The sequence below is a fragment of the Carcharodon carcharias genome, chromosome 11, assembly GCF_017639515.1.
Source record: "Carcharodon carcharias isolate sCarCar2 chromosome 11, sCarCar2.pri, whole genome shotgun sequence".
Lineage (NCBI taxonomy): Eukaryota > Metazoa > Chordata > Chondrichthyes > Lamniformes > Lamnidae > Carcharodon > Carcharodon carcharias.
In genome coordinates this window covers 75,265,184-75,281,586 of record NC_054477.1, presented here as the reverse complement: position 1 = coordinate 75,281,586, position 16,403 = coordinate 75,265,184, and the positions used below count along the sequence as shown (strand labels likewise).

Sequence of the window (16,403 nt, the reverse complement as noted above, 5' to 3'; positions counted from 1 at the left end):
CCCACAGAATCAGCTGCATCTCAAATGGATGTACGTACATCAGAGGACACAGCTGTCCCGGAGCTCACCTAATTCTTCCCTTGTGCCCATTTCTGAGGTTAGTCACTTCCCTGTGATTGAACTCCAGTCTCACCGTCCACCCTGGTAATCTGCTAGTCTCAGAGCCTCCTCCTCCACAATAATTGGGATGCTGCCACCTGGTGTGCCCGCTTCCAGGCATTCTGAATCTTTTCTCCTGTGGGAACACAGGAGAATAATATTAATATCTGCACTAGAGCAAACAGAGCCCCATCTGCTTTGCACGGTTGCTGCGGCAGTGGCCAATGGCATGCGTATGACACTGGACCACTCTAGATGACCTTTCATGGGTTGCCAGTGCCAGGCTTGCATCCCCCAACAGAGCTGCATCCATTCTTTTCTCAAGAGATACTGCAGCCTCCATCTACTGCCACTGACATGGTGGTGTCTGCCTCTCCAACATCCACACCATCATACTTACCCATTTGTTGTCCCTGCCCCCACCAAAAGGATTTTAAAGTTTGTCACTCACCTTGATAGAATGAAGAGAGTAGTTCACCCCCTTGTGGCACTGCAGCCAGGTTCTCCGGATGACTCCATGGCTGCTGACCTCCTCTGCGACCTCCTTCCAGGTCACTTGGTTAGGCGAGGAGGTCATGTCCTTTTGTCCCTGGGGAATGAGGACCTCTGCCTTGTTTGCGTAGCCTGCAGGAGAACATGCAAGGCGTCATCACTGGAACATGGGGCCAGATGGGATCTTGCTTCTGCCTTGCTCACAGTATCCCTGTTGCCCAGATCATGCATGGTTGCTAGCCTCAGGCTGATGGGATGCCTTGACTGGAAGCTGATGGGAGTTGCTGGTCTCAGTTAGAAAGGGACTGGTTAAAGGAAACTGGTCTCAGACTGCAGGCTTCCTGCTGGCCACAACGTGATCCTCGGGTGCCGATGGCCTTTTAAACATGGCGCCAGCACTTCCTTCCTTGTCAGTTGGGAATGTGGCTGCTGCCTCAAGGCCTTCCTCCGGAAGCAGAGTGATCGGCAACCTGGCCTGCCAGCTGTTAATTGGCTGGCCGATGTAAGATCACTCAGCAAACGGAGGTTGAATAGGAGAAGGGCCTCTGCCACCTGCTTCTAGTTTTGTCTCCACATCCCTGCAGTTCACATAACATTCTGACCTTTCTTTCAAATGCTGCAATTAATACTGTTTTTGATAGCATTTAGAGTATATATTTCTTTATACTACCTTACATTAATGTACAGCACTCCATTTCTATCCAGCAGTTTTTTGTGAAAGGAAAGACACCACTGATAAACAACATACCATATTTCATAGGTGATTTTCTCGTCTAGTGACCGCTTCCAGTTAAATAAAATAGTATAGATTTTCTTCTGCCAATCTTAGTCTTGGACTGGCCAGTAGATGATGTGAAAAGATGGTGCAGGTTGGTCATCCATCCAATTATCCAAGGAGAAGGTTTTCACCTCCACTGGATAGCCTAATAAAGTTAAGGAATTAGAATGATGAAAATTGTGGAGAGGTTTCCCCCATGTACAGAAAAGAGTTTTTTGCATGAGTGCACATAGCATAAGAAATAAAACAAGTGAAGTAGAAGCACAAATTTGGTTTAAGGGGCCTGATGTTTTAGCCATTAGAGAGAGAAAGTCCCAGCCAACCCACAGTCCTGTGGTCCAAATTCACATCTGCAGCTCACCCATTAGATTCAAATTAGGTCTGGGCCTTAAAATCATGGATTCAAAATTTACGCCATAATGTGAATGTACTGTTAGGGTGAAATCATCCCAGATTTGCACCAAGTGCGGTAACGGGCGTGAAAAAGACATTTAACCTACCAGCCGCAGTGGCGGGTTTTCACACAGTACCGAATGCTTCCGACCTCATAAATTACGTAGTCACGGGAAACACACTGGATGGCTGGCGGCCGGCCTCTGATTGGACCACCGCACCGTTACCTCACCACTTCCTCACGTCAGGCGCCATATTTAAACTGCAACTGCGTGCACACTTCTCAATGCTTGCAGCCCACACGCTTGCCTGGGATCCTTCTCATTTGGCATAGCATGCACCTTGCTCACACTCTCTCCATCTGTCTTTATGCAGGACAAGATCACACACAATCACCAGGAGAAGTCCCAGACTGGGGGTGGAGTGCCAGACATTAAGGACCTTGCTCTGTTCGAGAGTTGCAGATTGCAGCAGGCCGGAAAGGACGTGAACCGTTCTTGCAGTGACAGGGAGGTTGACAGTGAACACCCATATGAGGATCCTGCACCACATCATCCTTCTCTCAATACTGATCTGATTCCACTGTTCGGTGTTCAACGCGGATGCCAAGCATTAATAATCCCAACGTTCTGCCCTATTCACAACCTTGACCCTGACCCCAGCGCCGAGACCACATCAGATGGGGACCCTGAGGGCAGTACCATTGAAGACCATCATGGGCTCACTCGTACCCTCCACCAGTACAGCAACACACACTTCAGTGGGACCTGGTGAGCACAGCACGCAATCTGTTCCACAGCAGGCGGAGGCAGGGACATCCTTGGTCGCTGGCACTTGGAGGACTGCTGGAGACAAGTAATCTGCTGAGTCTGAGTCAGATGATGAGCCTCTGGCCTCAATCAGCTGGTGGAGCTGCAAAGACAATCACGGGAACATCAGGAAGAGATGTCTGGTGCACTCCTCAGATAGCAAAGGATGATGGAGGAGTCTGTGCACCTTCAGTCCAAGGTGAAAGTGCTGGCATGCACCGAGGTCAATGCTGACAGGATGGCGGCCACTATGAAGTCTGCAGTGCTGTGAGGGCTGAATTCCATCACTGACACCATAGTTGGCCTCCAACAGTGTCAATGCGAGAGGGGTGTGGGGTGGCTCAATCTCACTCCAGCTACCCCTGCTCCTCAAGGAGTCAGCCAGGAGCTGTCAGGGATCTTTAGGGAAGAGGACCAGCAGCTCGACATCCCAGGGCCATCCACCCAGGAGACTCTGGGAATGTCTGGCCGATCCAAATCTCCTGTTCCTGTGACCCCAGCAGCTTCAGCTCCACAGGCCAAGGAGGGGGCAGCTGCCTCACAGCAGGACACCCAAAGCAGCCAGCACCTTCCAGGTCTCAGGGGGCGCACACCTAAGTCATCATAGACAGGGCATCAGTCAGCAGGCTGCCTCCATCTCTGCTGTGGATGTTGAGGGAGCACCAAGATGTAGTGGCAGAGTAAGGAAGATTAAGACGATATAGTTGCACAATCTGGGCGCACGGACATTAATCACTTGTACATAACGTTCACTTTTGTAAATAAACTCTCATGTATGTCTCCTTGCCTATGGCTTTATGAAGAGCAGTATTCATGTCACTCAGATGTGAAACCTTGGTTCCTGCACAAGATAAAGGCAGGTGTCTCAGTCTAGGGCTTCTTCCCTGTAAACTTCAGACCAAAGTGATGGTCCAGCTTCACACTCAATGGACATATTACTGATGCTTGCATCTCGATGGTGCTTGTCATTGTTGCCAGAGTTCCGTTATTCTGTGTGTGTGATCTCAGCAGCTTTGGGATGGGGCTGGCCCCATCCCTTCAGCATGTCTGGTGGCACTGTACTCCTGAGGGGCTCAGGTGCTGAAGACTAACAAAGGATCAGGTGCTTTTAAAGTTTCATGGCTAAATCTCCATGATATGACACTGATCATAGAGCGCAAGCGAGATGCCTTTGGCCAGACAGGAGCCAGACATTCACAGAGGCTATGTGAAGATCTATGGAGTGTCCTCGCTGCATGTTGTCATCATCCTCCTGGAATGTAGTGACTATTAGGGCCTCCGTTGTGTCGCTATGACATAAGCCTGAACACTGAGGGTATGTGCGCAGCCATCAGCCACATAGGAGTCAAACGTTCACAGATGCAAGGTGAGGGTGTCAGGACTGTCCTCACTTCATCTTATCATCATCCTCCATGAATCTTGTGGTTATGAGGGCCTCCCAAGCGCGCCTGCCTCTTCTGGTCAGTGCGAGGACCTCATCACCATCATCCCCTTCAATGTCCTTCTCACTGGAGGAGACTTGCAGCTCCTCCATCTTCTCCTCAGCCAGGTCCTGCCCCCGTTACAGCGCCAGGTTGTGGAGCACGCAGCAAGCTACGATGATGCGCGACATCCTCTGGGGACTGTATTTCAGTGCTCCTTTGGACCTGTTGAGGCACTGGAATCACATTTTCAAAGTGCCTGTCATTTAATGGAGCAAAGTCCGGGGTGCAGTATGAGCCGCATTATCGTCACTCTGTTGCAGTCTGAGGCCACCACACAGGCGTCATCAGCCAAGTCCTCTTCACAAAATTCTGTGCCTTTGTGAAGATAGCGTCCCAGACTTCCTGGATACACTTGTGCATGTAGGCTTGTGAGATCCTGCACAGCGGATCCCTGTGGAGCCCTGGAAGGAGCCACTGGTGTAGAAATTGAGCACTGTGGTCATTTTCACGACAACTGGCATTGGATGCTCTCCATGTCTCTGTGGCACAAAATCCTGTGGATGGTGGTCTATGTGACCGACCAACACATTAGACATGTGCAGTCTTCAATGACACTGGTTCTCAGTCATCTGCAGGAATGACAAGCGCCATCTATAGACCCTGGGTCTAACGAGGCGCCTCCAAGTGATGGCTCGCTGTGGATCTTCAGCTGTGATCACAGCAGGCCCTGCCGCCCCTTCATCTTGAGGGAGGTGTTCCTCCTTTTGCTGAGCCAGGCATCTCTGGTGCTATCTTCTTCTTCTTTTCTGCTCCCTGTAAACATGAGGCATACCACTAAATCACCAGGCTGCGTGATCCTGATACTGTCCTCCTGTAGGATCAAAGAGGGAGACACATGGATTAGCATGTGTGTCGTAAGAAGCTCTCTTGGGTAAGTCTGAAGGCCCTTTCACGTATGTCAGAGTGTGCTGGTCACTATTTGGTTGGCCAGTGTGAAGTGTGCTTCATGGCTGTCTGAAACCCCACCCACCTATGCCCCACTCCACTTGACCGATTGGCGGCAGCTTCGACCACTGGACTGCATGCTTTTCTCTCAGCTGAGGCACAGGCATTCTCCTAACCTGCACTGCAAGGCTGCACTGTTAGCTTGAACCATGTGGAATAATGATCCAAACCTTAATAAAGATATTGCCAGGGGCTCTGTGTGCCTCCACCAGTGACTGCACCATGGCCACCTTTCACAATGGGATTGTACAACTTGACCTGTTGGCCAATTGCTCTGCTTCCCCCTAAAATGCACATTAATCTGCAGTCTGCTCCTGTGGGGTGAAAAGTTCTGATTGCATCTAGTGGCACATTCATGCTTTTCTGTTGCTTGAGTGGACAGAAAAGCTTCAGAGACCTGACTCCAAGCATGTCAATGGAGCTGCTGTTGAATGGTCTCAGCTGTGGAAGAGTGCTCACTTTGACACGCTTTTCCAAACTTTCCCTCATCCTTAGACACCCACCCCCTGTATGTGCTGGTGTACTTCCTTTAGTCTGTGCTGCCTTGCCACACCCCACCCCTGGCCTCACCCACACTGGAGCCCTTGCCCCGGCACCACGCTGAAAGCCAGCCAGGAAATAGCGACTTACCTGTGCCCACTGAATGCAAATTGCCTCTTTCTCCATGTCCTATGGACGAAGCTCGCAAGCACTGCACAAGGTTGTGTACACTCACCTTCGAGTGCCCTTCGAAGTTCAGCTCGCCAAGTGCACACCATTTAAAGGCAATTGTGAAACAAGCCGTTCTCAGGTCTCATTGATGTGAGTGGTAAATTTGACATGGGGAGATGTTTCTGGCGTGAGGGCATAATAATGAGATGCAAATGCATTAAAATTAAGTTCCCAACATTGGACACCAGGAAACGCTGCCCGCCATTGACAGGTGGAGCGGACAATCGCAAACTGGTTTCGGCGTGAACCCAATTCTTGGCCTTCTTGGCGTATTGTCCATACCTGCCATGTGCCACTGCCAATGGGACCAGACGATTCCACTCTTAGAGTCAGACCTTGTTAATTGTTTTTTTTTTTAAAATAGATGTATGAGAAGTTCAGACTTAAGGGGAAAAGTATTGAAAGAAAAGCCAAAAAAATTAAAGGAAAAATGCGAGCTTTAGTTATACAGCAATAAATTTGTGGGTGGAATTGCATAAAAACATACAATATAAAAATGTTTATCAATTGTATTAATGACAACATATTTGTCTTGATAATCTGTAGGTGGCTAAGTGCTCAGACATAAGGGGCGCAATAAATTTGGACCAAGAATATACATTATAACATGTAATAATTATTATTTCCAGCAAATATCTTACCTGAAACACAAAGAGATGCACAAGGGTTGACACACACTGAAAGTAAGCTCTAATATCTGCTGCAGTATCCAGCAAAGCTAACAAACTATCAAAACCTGCAATAAACAATCATATTAGGGTGTTTATACTTGCATTTTGTTTTCTGAGGTGCTACAGTCATTATCTCCTTATACATGTCACAGATTCAGTAAGCACAAACTCAGGCACAGATCTAAATATGAGCAGTGTCATAAATGCTGTTCAATAATGGAGTTTCACATTAACAATATCCATTTTACAAAGCAGTGCATAATGATGTTACTTCCACTAAATATTTTTCATACTTTATAGAGATAACATTAAATCACATTCTAATTATTGTTACTGTTTTTCTTTGAAAATTTGAGGAAAATTTCTACAAACCACTCTAATATTCCTAGCTGCACTCAAAAATATTAATGTCATTGAACCCATCTTGTTTAAAATCTACCTAATTAACTTTCCTTAATTAATGCTGACTATAATTAATGGGATCCAAACTGTCTCAGATGAACTCTTGAAAATATGTCATAGTTGGTTTGTGATTTATGATTCAAAACTTACTAGAAACTCCAAAGTCTAGACTCAATTTTTATCACTCAATTAAAATGTTCAGTCAAGATACAAAGCACGTAACCAAGATTTATAAATTATAGTATAAAATATTTGTGAAAGCAAAAGATATAACAATTACAATGAACTGCAATGTGATTGGTGTAAGAAATTGAAAAGTCATATTTTTGGAGATTGTGGTATTCTTTTGAAGTTAAACATAAACAAGTAAGATGGCACATAGATACCAATTTTATATTTTACCTTCCTTAACGATGCCATCTTCTTAAATGATAAAATCATAGAATGGTTACAACACAGAAGGAAGCACATCATGTCTGCACAGGGTCTCTGCAAGAGTAACTCAGCTAGTCCCCCTCCCTAGTCTCCAAAGCCCTGTAAATCCTCTCTCTTCAGATAATTATCCTTATGAAAGCCACAATTATATCTGCCTCCACCACACTCTCAGGTAGTCCTCTTTAAATTCTAACCATTCACTGTATAAAAAGTTTTTTTGTCATTTCTGGTATGTTTACCAATCACTTTATATCAGTGTCTTCTGGTTCTCGATCCTGACACCAATGGGAAGTTTCTTCCTGTTTACTCTGCCCAGACCCCTTTGTGATTTTGCAAACTCTATTAAATCTGCTCTCAGCCTTCCCTAAAGAGAACAGTCCCAGCTTCGCCAATCTATCCTCACATTTCAAGTCTCTCATCCCCAGAACTATTCTCGTAAATCTTTGCTGCACCCTCTCCAATGCCAGAATGCTTTAAAAAATGCTTAAAATGTCGCCATTGGGACTTTGCTGTGTGCAAGTTGACTGCCACATTTCCTAAGTCACAATAGTAACTACATTTCAAAAGTACTTCATTGGCTGTAAAATGCTTTGAGATGTCTATTGGTTTTGAAAAGGACCATAGAAATGTAAGTTTTTCTTTTCTCTTTTTCAAACTCTCCTACAGCTGACTAAGTTACCACTAGGTATGGGAGCCTTGAATGGATTGTTAAACTGCTTTATTTCACACTAAGGTGAACATATAGAGCCACACTTCTAATCAAATTCTCTAATTTCATTTGGCAAAATTTATTGCATGTAATGATGCAAAATACAGAATATGACACATGACCCTACATCAGTGATTAATATAAGATGGATTCAAACTGTTCCACTAGCGTCTGACTTCTGAACCCACCTAAGCAAAGGTCCTCGCAACCTTTTCTTTAACAAAACAACTGACTGCCCTCATGGGTATTGCCCAAAATGGCTGTTAATCAAAGCTGCTTCCCACGCTACACTTCACCGAAATTAGCTTCATGCATAGTTCAACAGGTTCCATTCATGGTAAGAACATTTTTTAGGTGGCCCTGAGATGAGCTAACAGGGTAACATTAGCCTTGTCTGGCTCCAATACACTTTTTTTTTTTAATTGCCTTCAATTTATGGCCTTCTTTATTAAACCTGAGAAAATGCTCTGTGTTTTGAAAACACATCACTTAAAAATATATTTATTTTCTGTTCTGATCAAACACTGAAATGTAACAAGTACATATTGTAATTTGTTGCAAACCTATTAATCAGTACATTAAAAATAGCACCCAAAGGAATTTTAACTCTGTAATTTGAAAGTAAAGGTGAAATTACTGTTGAGTTTCTCAACCAAGGTAAGAAAAATGATGGACGTAATTCTCCTATATTTATAGAATTTATTTCTTTATTCTTTCATAGGATGGAGGTGTCACTGGCCTTTGAACTGAGTGCAATTGCAGAGGGCAGTTAAGAGTCAACCACTTTGCAGTGGGTCTAGAGTCACATGTAGGCCAGACCAGGTAAGGACAGCAAATTTCCTTCCCTAAAGGACGTTAGTTACCAAACAGATTTTTACAACAATCACTGACAGTTTTGTGGTTACCATTACTGAAATTAGCTTTCAATTCCAGATTTATTAATTGAATTTAAATTTCAGCTGCCTTGGCGGTTTGTGAACCCATGTCCCCAGAGCATTAGCATGGGAATCTGGGTTATTATTCTAGTGTCATTACCACTATGCCATCATTTCCCCTGCATTATAATTTATTGCGATATAATCACTCCACATTATGTTACGGTCAGGCAAGGAGGGGGTTGAATGACACCTCCCTCTGTTTGACTGTAACAGGTTTATTTTTGCCAGAAAAGATCATTGCAAATTCACTGATATTTACACACTGTGATCATAAAATAGCTGATAGGACATGTTTTCTCAACTTTAACAAAGGAAGAGGTTAGCTTAATTAAACTTAAATTGATACAAATAAAACAAAATACACACCAACTTTCACACACACATTCAAAGTTCACAAACATATAGAAATACAGATTACAGAAGGATAGGTTGGCCATATTAGAATCCATAAAAGTTAAAAAGAATTCACAGTTTGTAGCTTGGTGACTTGGCTGCTTCAGGTGAATCTGGTGGTCCTCTGGTTTCAGTGTCAAGGTGGTTTAAAACTGCAGATGGATAATCTATATGATCTTCTGGAGACACAGCAGTGGGGTTGAGTTCCTTATTTAAAATCTCTGTCTGTTGCACATGGAGAAAAAGTCAAGCAATCGCATACAGGACCCAAAAGCTTGCAAGTTAGGCAAAGAGAGAGGAAGGAAGAATCTCACTCAGTTGCTTGGTCAGTTCTGCAGAGGAAGCATGTGCTTAAAACACATAAAGAGTTGGCTTGTCATGTGACCACCCTCTCCAACTGCTAGCAATTCAAACATGATTGTACATTCCAATTGTAATTTGATTAGCTCAGGTCTAGAGAGTTATATTAAACCAGGGTCCCATTGTCCAAGCTATTAGCCTTTAATAATCCATCTCTAACACTTGAATACCTCAGGTAATTGCCATAGATGCCTTGTTAATGAAACAGGAGATGTGAGTCTTCCACACTCCACAGGTGATCATTGCCTTTGGGAGGTTTCTGCAGACATGCTGTCTCCATCTCAGTGGAGTGATGCAAATTAGGTGGCCATCTTGGCTGTGAGTTCAAGTCACTTCTATTCCGTATTTTTAAAAAGCTTAATTCATGTTTTTAGCTGATGGATTAAAAATCATTGTTTGGCATAAAGCACATCTGCATGACAATTCATAATAAATATTTTATGTATTACATAACTTTTATGAATTTGTACATTCTACAATTGCTTTTCTGTCATATGCAAAGTTTTATTAATTGTACATAGAAATCTTTGAGGAGTCAAACAAAAACAAAATACTTACATTTCCATTCAAAACTGCAGCCCACTTCTTCTAGTGAACAGTTTAATGTTTTTGTAGATTTGCTCGGGATATTCAACAGCCCCTGACTAATAATAGCACGCAGGTCAGTTCTTAAAGTGCTGACCATTCTATGATTATTTAAAACTATGTGCATGCTCTAGAATAGAAAAGAAATCCATGAATAGTCTTAAAATGGAAATCAAAGAAAATTACAATACATTATGTATATCATTTTATACACTGTTGTTCCTTGGTCTCTAATATTGATTCTTTCAAAGGGATAAGTGAAGGTAAGTAAACAAGGTAAGAAAGATCTGCCAACTAGGCATCTGGGAGGAATTCATTTCATCAGGTGGGATGGCAATAGATAATGTCCTGAAATGTGAGCAGAGGCCTACCATTCACTAGCTGACTGGGATTTCGCTTTCTCTTTCAGAATTGCCAGTGCTCATTCCATTCACACTCACAATATGTAACTGATGCAGAGCAAGTGCCTAAGTTTCTGTCAGATTTCCCTTCTCTCCACTTCTCTTAGCACCACTTCCCAGAGCCACAATGTGGAGGTGGCAGTAGGTCCGACAAAACAGTGGTCAATATTCGAATGCTCAGAGCAACCTTTGTAGTGATCTAGCCTCTCTCTAGAAGGCTAAGACTTGCTTGCTAAAGACCTGCGGGGTGCTTCTGCCCTTTAAGTCCCTCACTGGACCTTTCGGTATTACAGTAGCATCTCTGCTGCAACATCACTGGAGTTTTCTCATTGATACTGGTGGCTTCCTTCTTGGTGGTGAGAATCCTGCTTGGAGGATGGCATGTGTGTATAATGCAACTGGTCATAGAAGATTGATCAAAGCTGAAGTGGTCACAGGGGGACAGGTGGAAGTACAATCCTACTGAAACACCTCCCAAAAGAGAAAGACCCAGGCCTCTGTGTCATCATGACTGCACATAAAATTAGTCAGATTAACAATAGTGGAATATTTCAGTCAGTTGTCAACTTCAAACTCAGTTAGACTTCAGACTCAGCCTGCAGTAAGGTAAGATATGTAATTATTAGTCTCTCCATGTTCTTCAAAGGCTGTCTGGAGCCTTTTAATCACTATACCTCCATCACTCACCTACCCGCCATCTCTAACAATCAGAACTCATATCCAACATTCATATGTTACATCTTACCCTCAGGACTGTTGCAAGACCTATGCGCATATGTCACAGATTTCACACACTTACAGCTATTCAACCATGACAGCTACATCGATCAAATAGATTGCATGGCATTCATTGCCCTCTCTTTTGCATGAGAATGTGATAAGAACATAGGAGCAGGAGTAGTCCATGAAGTCTGCTCCACTATTCAATATGATCATGGCTGATCTTGGACTTCAACTCCATTTTCCCACCTGCTCCCCATATCCCTTAATTCCCTGAGAGACCAAAAATCTGTCTATCCAAGCCTTAAATGCATTCAATGATGGAGCATCCATCACCCTCTGGGGTAGAGAATTTCAAAGGTTCACAACCCTTTGAGTGAAGAAATTTCTCTTCATCTCACTTGGTGGACAACTGGAGACAGCAGGAGCTAAATGGAAGGGGAAAGGCATGCCTGCATGTATTACACCAGTGGAGGAGATGGTTTCAGCCATTACTGAGACTGCTATTGCTGAAGCCATGGCCAGCAGCAGGGTTGAAATCATTGAAAAGACCTAATCCTTCTGCTCCTTCCTCCTCACCTCACATTCTTTTCTGATTGCGCATCTTACTTTCCCTGCACTACAATTTTACCCTTGTGCCTTTCTCCTTTCAGATATACAAGAAGAAGTGCAACCTGGCCAAGTAGCAGAAGAACAGCAAGAAGACAGTGATGGTGAAGATATAGCATAGTACTTGATTTCATAGGACGGAAACTTGTTGAGGTGTCAAATGCTGCCATAACCTGCTGAGTTTCTCCAGTATTTTCTATTTTTATTATAAAAAGCACCAAACATTTGTAGATTCATAGCAATCGCTATGAAAAAAATTATCCAGCCGCTAACCTGTAAGTAGCTGATGATCCATTTAAATAGCACTGTTGATGAGTTCTTCCTGTTGCTGAATACATGTTCAGCTATGCCAGGTAAAGAGAGGTGTTAGCTGGAATGTTGAGCTCCAAAATGTGATTGCTGGTATTGCACATTGATTGAGGTCAGGATCTAGCTGTTCTGCACACTTCTGGGAACTGTTCATTATTGCCACCACTGAAGGTGGATGGAGGCAATGTTTTTGCCCAGTTTGTTAGTGTGTTTGTCTGTTTGTACAAAAATTCATCTCAAAAACTGATGGATGACTTCAATGAAACTTGGTACACAAATAGTGTGTGGCTCAAGGAAGAATTGATTAGTTTTTAGCAAAGATGGAATTTTTGAAAGGATACATTAATATTGAGAGATAGGGTGAATTGACATTTTTTTAGAATATTCTGGGTTTATTTTCCAACATTGCTCATTGTTTTAGAATTATGTGGATAGTCTCAGTTGCTGTGATACAATTTGTCACAGCTCCCAAAATGCAAGCAGAGTTTTCAGAGCAGGTTCTGCATGTGGATTGGCCTGAAGCCTCCTCAGTGAGATGGAAGTTCTTAATAAAAACATTTATTCTTTGCTAGCTTTGGAGTTACAGAGCATCAACTAGGCAGGGAAAAGCTTCAAGTAAGAGCTGAGTAATTGTAATAATGTTGAGCTGACGCATGCACTCTCTGAGTGCCCTCTTCACTTGTGTATGTGCTAACACCTGCACCAATAGGGCGCCCAACTTGATTCACTCCATAAATGTGCACATGTGCCGTGGACACCATTTTGGAGTTCTAAAGGAAACAAATGGGTGCTACTGCCCCAATTTCTCGCTAACTTCCCTATTTCTGCCTTTTCCATATTTTTCTAGGCAATATATAGCCTGAACAACAGACCAGGCAGGGGAGTGTATTTTGAAATTAAAGGTCAGATTGAGGAAGGGTCAGCACCCAAAATGTTAACCTCTCTTTTCTCTTTCAGATGCTGAGGGATCTGATGTGCTTTTCCAGCATTTTCTGTTTTTGCATTCTAAATTCAGGTAGGAGAAGGTTTGCATTCTTTCCCTTACTCTGGGAAGATCCAGCTCTGTGTCACTCTGGGACAGTACAGTTATGACCAAAAGCTATCATATGGGAAATCATCAATGCAAAACTGACACTTTGTGCCACAGTAATGTACACCTCCAAACAAAAACTCAGAAGAGAAAATCTATGTGAGTTTCTTTGCGAATTTGTATAAGGCTACTTGTGTTGGAAATTAGACAATTGTTTATCTATTTGCTAGGAGTCAGCATATAAAATATGGAAATTAAAAGGGGGAAGAAAATGTTACAAGTGGGCGAGGGATGAATTGATATTAAATTGATACCATGACTTGAAGTTGATTTTATTCTGCCATTTTAAATTATTGGTATTTTATATTTATTACTTCTCTACCAACAAAATGTTCCCTGTATTATGTGTTTATTACCTTTGCTAGATTGCAAATACAAGTTCTTCTTCGTAGTCGATTGACAAACATATTTGCTGCTGAGAAATTTAAAAGTCGCGTCAGATAAATGTTTGCATACAAAATTAAAAACAATACTTCACTCATAAAGAAAGAATGGAAGCTCAGGTGCTGTTCCAGTGTGCTACGATAGAAGTTAATGCTTGCAATTCTTCACACAACATGCTGTGTCACAGTGATAGGATATAGCAGTTTTTCCACATTATCTTCCCAATTTCAAATGTGGGACTTCATAACAGAAATCGAGAATGAATATCATTCCAGGTCACACTTTTGTACCTATGAATATTTTAAGATTTCCTAATTGCTTATAGTAGTAGATCAAATGAATTTGCCAATTTTTGTGAATTTTCCAAGCACTTTTTCATGATAGGTTGTTTAAAATCTCTTTTGTTCCCTAATGGTAAATGGCAGTTGAATCATGCATTGATTATTTTCCAGTGTACCACAGTGAACAAGGTACAGGTTGCAAAGTGCCGAAGGTTTGACTTAATTTTGTGTTGACAATAACAAAACTTATTCTGAATATGGGTAACATTATCGATTTAGGTGTAGCTGAAATGCCTGAACATGGGTAATAGAAAAAATTTTTAACAATTAAAAATGGAAAAGGATAATGGTATTTTAAAAAATGATTTGTGAGTTAAAGCAGAGATGTTCAATAACATGGATGGGATACATAGTGCAGAATAGTAGTATTTTCCAGAGAAAGCTAATTACTGGACAGGTAGTACACAGGAATCAGAGAGAATGTTATATGAAAAGTTAAGATTCTAGGTTATAAGTTCCAACAAGGTCTAAGGTGGTTTCTTCGCCACAGAAAAATGATAAATATGCTCCTGCAATAGCTCAGTCATTTTATGAAGTGAATAGCAGAGCCAAGCAGGAGAATTTCAAGTTTGGCCCTTGGTCTGTGCCGAGCTAGATGGTATCAGCCAGGATGGCATTTGATATTCTTGGCATCCTTGGATTGGGGAGGGAAAATCAATTTAGATTTCTGTTCCTGGCTAACCTGTAACTTTGGAAGTCTGCCTACAGGACAGGGAGAGGACAATGACAAAAATAACATGCACATCTGTAATCCCATTAATGTAGAAAACATCCTAAAGCATTTTACATGGAGAAGAGAAAAATATAAATAGCTATAAATATGGGAATGGATTCTGACATAGAGAGAGATTGGAAGGGGTGGCCTAAAGTTTATTCAAAATGACAGGTTTTAATAAGGATGTTAAAGGAGAGAAAATGACAGCTGATGGGTTTAGGTGGGAGTTTCAGAGGTAACTTAAGGCTGTCCTACCAATAGTGGGGTGAAGGAAGGGGAGATACATAAAAGAGTCAGATGATCAAAAGGGAATGGGAGGGAGTATAAATCTGGAGCAGGTGCAGAGGTATAGCGAAGGATTTAAAGATGAGGGCAAGGATTGAGACCCAGTGTAAGGAACAGAGAAAAAGATAAGTGGAACTTATTTTTGCTGGAAAGGATGTGAATTGCTGCATTTTGGCACAGATGGGCACAGGACAAGATGACAACTTGTCTGAGGATTTTGGGGAAAAGGAGGTTAGGGATGATGTGGTAGTTAGAACAGATAGATGGGTTGAAGGTTGATTTTTTTTGAGGAGGAGGGTGATAATATGGGTTTTGAAATAGAGATGACCAGTATCTGAGGAAGCAGATCACAGGCAGTGCAGGAATGGTTGAGTGGTTAGAAGTTGAGTGATAAGGGAATCAAGGGAGCAGAAGGTAGGCATTACAAATTCTGGTCTTGCCTTAGATTTTCTCTTGGGAATAATGAGGTTGATTACTCCAAGCCGTCAGAATGTCTAACATTAGGGAAGTGATACTCATGTGTGCCTGCAAGGCCATAGAGTCATGAACATATACAACTAGCTAAGAATTTGACACATCCTATCAAGTAACAAGATTCTTAAATTATATGGAATTATTTCCAGAAATCTATCTCTTAGCATTAGTGTGGTAATCTGAGGTGCAATACACCTTTAAGAGAATGTGTGCAGATTGACCATGTGATCGCATTACTCAATGAAATAGCATTTTCTCTCGTCAGGACGGTTGTGTGGGAGCTGGCACAAGTGTGCGGGTTCCCAATCTGCGCCCCCTGTAGGGGGCGCACCGCCATTTTACGTGGGTGGGACAATTAAGGCCCACCCAGCGTGATGTGCACCAGGAAGTGCTATGTGCTCCCTGTGCAGGTAGTTCGGGGGTTCCCTGAGCCGGGAGTGCGCTCTTTCATGCATCCGCACAAAAGGGTGCACAGAACCCCCTGAGGCAAAGTGCTGCCTCAGGGAGATCAGTGTTACTTTTAAAAAGATAATAAACGATATGAAAAATTTTATTGACACGTCCCCTCATGTGACACTGTCACATGAGCTGGGACATGTCAATTACTTTTATTAAAAATGTAACACAAATTTTAAATCCCTCATGAAACCTCATCCCGCCTGTGGATGAGGTTTCATGTTTTTTCTGAAGGTTGCCTGGGCTCCCGGCCTAACCTTAAGGATGGACGCACAGCATTCTTAACAACGTTAATTAGTTTCATAATGGCCTTAATAGGCTTTTGACAGTTCTAAATGACATGTCATTTTACGCATTGGCAAGCAGGTCCTGCCCCCACTTGCTGAGTGGGGAATTCTGCCCAAAGGCTATGTAG

General features: G+C 42.7%; 1 protein-coding gene across 1 annotated transcript in view; it reads right to left on the bottom strand.

Moving 5' to 3' along the window:
* LOC121283897 (DNA-binding protein RFX8-like) overlaps window positions 1-16,403 on the bottom strand; it is a 136,161-nt gene that overhangs the window by 19,580 nt on the left and 100,178 nt on the right. Inside the window, exons 12-14 of the mRNA XM_041198700.1 lie at window positions 13,690-13,748; window positions 10,178-10,334; window positions 6,353-6,447 (exon numbers count right to left, since the gene is read on the bottom strand). Coding sequence (XP_041054634.1) covers window positions 6,353-6,447; window positions 10,178-10,334; window positions 13,690-13,748 — 311 coding nt within the window. The remainder of the gene's footprint in view (window positions 1-6,352; window positions 6,448-10,177; window positions 10,335-13,689; window positions 13,749-16,403) is intronic.